The following is an 8270-nucleotide window of genomic DNA, read 5'->3' on the forward strand; positions in this document are numbered from 1 at the left end:
ATTCATTAAGACATCATCGGCCTGTTTTTCCGTACGTATATCCCAAAAACGTATTTTCTTATCGTAGTGACCACTTATGATTGTAGAACCTAAACTATCGGTGGTAACGAGATCATTACAACTTGAACCGGCAAATTTTGTCTCTATACATGCTATACTACGTAAGTCCCAAATTTTTAAGGTTCTATCATGACTGCCGGTAACAACTTTTACCGGTTCTTGAACATATTTTGCTGCCATTACTTTGCCACTATGACCGGTTAGAGTGTGCTGGAATTAGAGAAAGTAAATTGTTTGAAACAACTCATTATAATTATAACATAAATATTTAATAGAATAAATAAAATATTGCCACAATTTTTTATTAAAGTAATCAAACTAAATGTGGAAAAAGGCAATTTTCAAAAACTTGGTTCGAAGGACTACAAAATTTCACTTTCAATGAATTAGAATGAATTAGTTGTCAAAGTCTAAACAAATACTGCTCTTTTGTAATTTGTGAATTTCTTGATTCCAAAAGTCTTTAATTTAATTTCTATGATTGTATTTAAGAATTGAGAATTCTCTAATGTGGCTCATAGCTGTTGTATGTATTAATACAACAGGAAATTAATCAGCGCTCCAGTTGTAACAGCTTCAAACTGTGTTGAACAAACACTCTTTCGCTGACACCCAAGCAAGCATTCACCCAACTAAACATAAGCTTTGGATGTCTAAATGAGAAGCTTCTACCAAAAAAAAAAAATAATAATAATAATAAATGCATTCATATTCCAAAGAAGTGTTATATGAAAAATTGGATTTTAATCGCAATTCAACAATTTCACATAGTGCAACATAAAAACGCACACGCTCACACTTGCCACCAAAAAAATACAGACAGTTGCTTGCTTACTTACTCCCAGTGCAACAATTCATGGCCACAAAAATTCAATGGAAATTATTTATGAGCATGTGGATGGTGATCTCATGATGATGGTGATGGCATGATTACATTTCGTGTTAACATTTTTAAATTATTGGTAAAGTAGTAAATATGTTCTTCTTTTTTTTAAGATTTTTATTATTTGTTTGTGGTTTAAGTGTGTGTATTTTATTTCTTTGGATTGTGTGGTATAAAAATCGGTCTAAAAACACCTTTTTCCAATAACATTTTTATAAAGGAAAAAAAAAAAAATTTGTGGATTTTCTCTTTAATGAATGAAAATTCTCAATTGAACAAAAAGGTTAATTAGTGTTCTCCCCCTTGTTGTTATAATTTTGTTGTAGTTTTCTTTTCTTTTTCCTTTTCAAAAGTGTAACATTTAAGGTCAAAACAATAATTAACATTTAAAAGAAAAATTCTTTATTATTGTAAAGAAAAATATATTTTTAACAATCTTTTAAATTTTTTAACAGTAGTATTTTCTTTGTATATTATACTACTCTTTAATTATGATTATTTGTCGAAGTTTTCTTAAGATTTTCTTTAGTAATTTTAATTTTTAAATCTACTTTTAATTGTGTAGTGTATGCGTTTTTTAAAAAGTAATATGTATTATCAATCACGCACTGATATTTTTGGGGAAGAAAATTAAAAAGAACTTTGAAAGAATTTAAACTAATAATTAAAGAGTTTAAAAACAAACAAAAAATTAATTGCACGTGTAAAAAACAATAGATCTCGAAAATCATTTGTCTTCCTAAACCAATCCCAAGAATGAACACTTAAGAACAGGGGAAAGAAGTTGATACAGTTTAACTTTTATATACTCTTTGAAAATTGATTTTGTTGTACATCGAAATATTCGTCGTAGATCCTTACAAATATATACATTATAGGCCATTGAAAGATTCTATTATATTCGTCCGTATATCTGTTGAAAGCGCAATAAAAATTTTAAACAATTCAAATCTTTTGTTTCTAATCGAATTTAAAATGTTATTTATGAAATCTACTAGAATAGTAACTACGACCAAAACTTTTTAAATGAAACACAATCATTCAAATTTGTAAACCTAGAGTCATGTGAGATGCCTATGGTTTTCAAAATTTCTCGCCTATCTTCCTATCTCCAATCGGCCAGCATCATACCCTGAATTTTTTAAACATATTGCTTCGGTTGTAGAAACCTCAACTGACGTTCAGAATGTGCTTGTACAGCCACAAAGTGGGTTATGGAAAATAGTACATTTTTAAGTTTTAAAGTATTTAACTAACTTCCCCTAGACTATAAACCAGACTATAGACTAGACTATCGATTAGCCTATAGACAAGAGTATAAACTAGATTATAGACTTTCTACTATGGACTAGACTATAAACTAGATAATAGACTATACTATGGACCAATTTATAGACTATGGACCAATTTATAGACTAGACTATGGACTAGACTGTAGACTAGAGTATAGACTAAACTATAGACTAGACTAGACTAGAACTATAGACTAGACTATAGACTAGACTATAGACTAGACTATAGACTAGACTATAGACTAGACTATAGACTAGACTATAGACTAGACTATAGACTAGACTATAGACTAGACTATAGACTAGACTATAGACTAGACTAGACTAGACTATAGACTAGACTATAGACTAGACTATAGACTAGACTATAGACTAGACTATAGACTAGACTATAGACTAGACTATAGACTAGACTATAGACTAGACTATAGACTAGACTATAGACTAGACTATAGACTAGACTATAGACTAGACTATAGACTAGACTATAGACTAGACTATAGACTAGACTATAGACTAGACTATAGACTAGACTATAGACTAGACTATAGACTAGACTATAGACTAAACTATAGACTAGACTATAGACTAGACTATAGACTAGACTATAGACTAGACTATAGACTAGACTATAGACTAGACTATAGACTAGACTATAGACTAGACCAGCGGTTCCCACCGTTTTTTACTTCGCGGACCCCTTGAGGAATTTATTTAATTTCACGGACCCCCATACATATTTTGATATCTTATTGTTATAAATAACACTGTGATACAAAAGTGAAGAAAAATAAAATGCAGGCGTTCTCATATACCAATTCTATTTCGTTATAGTCCATAGAGTACGAATATATTTTTAGTTTTCCCCTATCACTTCGTTAACTTACTTTTTAAGAGCAAAAGATGCGAAAAAGAGCCATTTTTGAAGTTTTAAATTTGAAAAATCATAAGTTTAGTAGTAGTTTTCATCCGATTTTCAAATCCGATATTTTTTTTAATGATACAAGTGTTGCCGTTTAAGTAAAGAAACTCACACTTTTTTAAAAAAATTTCATTTTCATCATGCTCTACTTTGACCTTGAGGCAGTGAGTTCATCTTTTATTACTTTCCTGAAGAATCACATAAAGGAAGGTTTCTAAAACTTGTTATTTCATAAAAATCTATGAAAAACTGGATGATTTATGCCAATTTTTCTAATAGCATGTTCCTCGAATTTTTGGTTTTCTCCATACAAATTAATTTTTGTATAAAAATGTTTATAAACATTTTTTAAACTTGTTACAAAGAAAACCAGAAACATGAACGTTTTTGTATGGAAGAAATATGCTATATTTTTATAAAACTTAGCACAACTCATAACCTTTTTCATCGATTATCATAAATTGACCATCATTGGAAACCCAACTTAATGTGCCTTTTTTCAAATGTAATAAAAGCTAAAGTTACTGCTTCATGGCCAACGTAGAGCAGTATGAAAATTAAAAATTGTGAAAAAAATGTGAGTTTTTTTACTTAAAAGGCCGTAACCAAGACATTAATCATAAATTTTGGATTTATTTTTTTGGGTTGAAAGACAACACTTGTATCTTTAAAACAAAATATCCAATTTGAAAATCGGTTGCAAACTACCATAAATATATTTTTTTAAAGTTAAAACTTCAAAAATAGCTCTTTTTCACATCTTTTGCTCTTAAAAAGGAACTAAACGAAGTGATCGGGAAAAATTAAAAATATATTCCTACTCTATGGACTATAACGAAATGGAATTGGTATATGAGAACCCCTGCATTTTTTTGCTGTATCACTGTGTAATTGTTCGTCCGAAAATTGTCTTAGTCCTGGTCCATAAACCCTATAAAATATTCCCGTACATTGAGATCGGAGATGTTTTCAATTGCATGGTTTTAAATATAGAATGACTTCTAACATGATGTTTAATTTTATGATCGTGAGAGCTTTCATGTTCATTTCTCGTCAAGGTATAGAAAAGGTTTCTTTATCAAGTATTGTCGACATGTGCTTAAAGAGTCATGTTTCTAAATTTTTTTGCGATTGCATAGGAGTGAGCTGAGTATGTAAGCTAAGTTTTCGAGAAAATATGTGAAAGTTAGACTTCTTCGATGTTGTTGCGGAATGCGTTACCCACATAAAATATGACCTGAACTCTTTGCGAATGTACTGTGAATTTGGATCTTAATTTTGAATTTTAAAATACCTACGAATTATTTTACTGCGTGGTTTTGACTATTTACGCAAAACGCTATGAATTTTCTGATGTTGATTTAATAATATTGGACAACAAAATGAAGTTAAAATCTGTGTATCACGTCGGAATGGAATATTTATATTTAAAATTAACTAGATTAACACTTTTGCTTACAATTTAAAAAAATATTATGAAATGTGACCTAACCTGGGATACCAGTATCAGTATTTAATTCTAAGGCAAATCATTATCCGTCTGCTATAAAAACATTTATTTCGATACATATACATTTATAAAAATTACAAATCACGTAATACTTTACTTTATAAAAGTGAAACAATAAATTTGTAAGGCCTAGCTTCATCCTGATAAACGACCGAAACAATAAAATTCAAAGAGTCACCAACAAATCTGGGATTATTGAATAAAAATTGTGTATTTTAGTATTTATGACAAATTTGGAGATATTTTTAATATTTTCTAACATATAGATAATATTTTTTATTCATGATTTTTTTCGTTCGTCTTCGCGGACCCCCTAGGATTTTGCTACGGACCACTAGGGGTCCGCGGACCCCCTTTTGGGAACCGTTGGACTAGACTATAGACTAGACTATAGACTAGACTGTAGACTAGACTATAGACTAGACTATAGACTAGACTATAGACTAGACTATAGACTAGACTATAGACTAGACTATAGACTAGACTATAGACTAGACTATAGACTAGACTATAGACTAGACTATAGACTAGACTATAGACTAGACTATAGAATATACTATTGATTAGTATGTGAACTATTTATAAAAAATTTATAAGTTAGAAAAAGCACCGAAAATGTCGTGGGGGTACTACAAGGCGAGCTATCTACTACAATTCTGTATAGTTCGGGCGTGCTTCGTTACATGTTTCTGCTATTCGTCCAACCTGATTTCAACAACTTATAATAGTTGTGACTCTTCTACTCCCAGCAAATAGAGTATTATCTTGATGCCATAGATATCAGGATATCGGGCTTCACATACATATGTCTTAATTTTTAGTAATCGTTAACATTGGAGTAAATTGACGAGAGATTTGACCGATTTCCTTAATACATACACACATACATATTAAAACGGAAATTTAGTTCAATCATATGTACACACTCTACAAAACAGTAAAGTAATCGAGATAAAATCTTAATAATTAACAAAAACTTGCAGAATTAAAAAAAATTTTTGGCGAATCACCAAAATAAGAAAAAAACAAACAACAGACAGATGAATAAAGGAACAGACAAACTCTTATACACACAACAGACAATGGTCAGCCGACAAAACCAGTACAATAAGATTTATGTTGAAGTTTAATTTAGCGCTACATCTGTGTGTAAATTTTAAGAAAATTTTTCAAAAAAGATCTTTTTCTAGTGATTATTACGGGTGTTGGTTTGATAACATTTAAACTTTTCTTTAACATTATTATTCTTTTTTTTGTAGGTTTCTAAAGATTTTTATATTATTTTTTGGGGTGTTAAGAAGGTAATTCAATGCTAAACTTCTCTTCTTGTTTGTTGGTATTATTTTGTCTACAATTTTTTTGTACATTATTTTCATAGCATCACACTTCCAGAGGCTAAAGGCGTGTGTTAAGATTTTTGGGTCAATTTAAAAGTATAAAGTTACTCACTCATTCAGAAGAATTTTTTGTTTGCTATTTTTTTTACTCTTTATCTTTTAATTTTGAAAAAAATATATAGTAAGACAAAAAACAGAAACAAAATACAACACAATTTATGGCGTGTCTATGTTAATGTTTAGATAATGTTTAACATAAATTTTATGACTACATTTGCTGTTAATTTAATTAACAATTTGTTAATCGTCTGTTGACTACAGAATAACAAATTCACAAAAACGAATTTAAGACGGCAATAACCGGTAAAATTATTTAAGTTTTTTTTTTTGGAATTTTTGTAAATTGACAAGTTTCGATTAAAAGATTCCGTTAACATGTTAAGATTTATTTTTTAAATGTAGCAAATTATACAATGTTGTAAGTAGCAGGAAATTTAGTGTAATAGTTTTTAACTTCCTCTCTTATTTTTAATCAAAAATTACAAAGATTTTTATACATAGTGTAAAAGAAATGGTAAAAACTGGAAAAATTTGTATTAGCCCTGTAAATTGTGGGTCCTTAGCTAAGTATGTCTGTCTTTCTGTAAGCCTTTCTGCATGATCTACAGTAGTCGGAATCCGCTCGTACAATTTTGTTTTGTTGTGAATGTAAACCTGTATGTCTACTCAGATTTTAGTGATCCCACCCAATTCGGACGTCGTTGCGCAGAACGGATAACTTCCTGAAGTTCCCTTTCATTTATAGCTCTTTTATTGCCGATGACGTTAGAATGGCCAGGTACCCAAATAAAACCGGTTATGGCCGTCTTACCGTCCAAAATGGTTTTTAACCTTATCAACTGATATCGTCCATCTGACATTCGCAATACTGCTCTGTGTTGTAAAATAATTCACACGACATATTTGTTATCTCTTAAAGACGTTCAGGCCGATTACAATTTGGGTTTTAGACTAAACCCTGGGGGAGACAATTTCAACTCAATATTTATACTAGTAGAGACCATTTAGTGTCACTTAACTTTATCAGATGATATCGCCCTAGTTTTGTTCTGCACGTCGCAAAATATGTTAACCTCTGTTGGCGCCATATTCAGTCCAATAAATTTAACACATTCAGTTATATCACGGACTTTCGCTTGGAAGTTAGTGTTGTGATTAGAAAGACGTTAGAGTGTATTTCACTCGGTTCTAAAAGCAATCTGTATAACAACAGATTTCCGCAGAGGTTTCATCTAATGTACCGCTTGAACACGATTATCTATTTGGGACACGATTGCGATACAGTTTGGATCATTCACCTCTGTTGATTTTGTATAATCGTTCAATATAATTGACCACTATAGACTGATGACCTCTAATCGGTTTTTTAATAAACATTTTATTTAAAATAATAATAAGTATATTTAATCACACTTTTATACCCAAAGTATGTAATAAGGAAAAGAACAGAACAATTAAAAGCTAAACACCATCACGTGATATTTGTTTTCTTATCTAAACAATGCCGGAAAAATCACATAATAATTCTGGATAATAATTTTACCACAAATGACACAACATTCCCTAGAAATACCTACAAATGTACTTAACTTCTAATGTACTTAAAATATTTTCTTTTCGTTATAGTTGTTGGTTTTTCTTTTTTTTTCGAATAAAAACATTTCTTTTTGGTAATAAAATACCTCAACCACCCCTAAAAGAATTTTCTTAATTATGCTCTTAAACCACTTATTATCCAGTTAAAACGAGTCATAAAAAAATGGTTTTGTTGGTAAGTTAATAAATTCACTTTAAATGCCTTTTGGTGAAATAACAATTGCAGTAAGGAGAGAAAAAAACTGAATTTAATTAAAACAGTGATTATACCGCAGTTATTACCAACATAAACAACATGTGTGTGTGAAGGAAGGAACGAAGGTATGTATGACGGAGTTAGTGTGTGTGTGTGTGAGTTTTTACCATTTATGGTCACATGTATTATGGTTCCGATAAAGATTCGTGACTTAAAACGCGTGAGAATTTATTCTTTTTTTTTTGTTGTTATTGCAGTATTAACAAAAATCATCATCATCATTCATTCACCTCGGCTTAATTTATAAACTAAAAGTACTTTTTATGCTACTTGTGCCACTAAATAAATCTGTAGAGATATTACTTACTATAACCATAATACTATCTGTAGTTATACACGCCTGTATTTAAGTAG

The 8270-nt window shown here is 30.2% G+C and overlaps 1 protein-coding gene across 2 annotated transcripts in view; it reads right to left on the bottom strand.

Moving 5' to 3' along the window:
* Positions 1 to 8247, bottom strand: part of LOC119601320 (autophagy-related protein 16-1-like) — an 11337-nt gene extending 3090 nt beyond the window's left edge. For both annotated transcript variants that reach the window (XM_037952164.1, XM_037952165.1), the window contains exons 1-2: positions 8224 to 8247; positions 1 to 270 (exon numbers count right to left, since the gene is read on the bottom strand). The exon at positions 1 to 270 is cut by the window's left edge and continues 31 nt beyond it. In XM_037952164.1, coding sequence (XP_037808092.1) covers positions 1 to 270; positions 8224 to 8232 — 279 coding nt within the window. In that variant the 5' untranslated portion in view covers positions 8233 to 8247. The remainder of the gene's footprint in view (positions 271 to 8223) is intronic.
* Between the last annotated feature and the right edge of the window lie 23 nt (positions 8248 to 8270).

Source organism: Lucilia sericata, unplaced genomic scaffold, assembly GCF_015586225.1.
Source record: "Lucilia sericata isolate MDLA Ls3-8-SP2 unplaced genomic scaffold, ASM1558622v1 Contig000156F_arrow, whole genome shotgun sequence".
Classification (NCBI taxonomy): Eukaryota; Metazoa; Arthropoda; class Insecta; order Diptera; family Calliphoridae; genus Lucilia; species Lucilia sericata.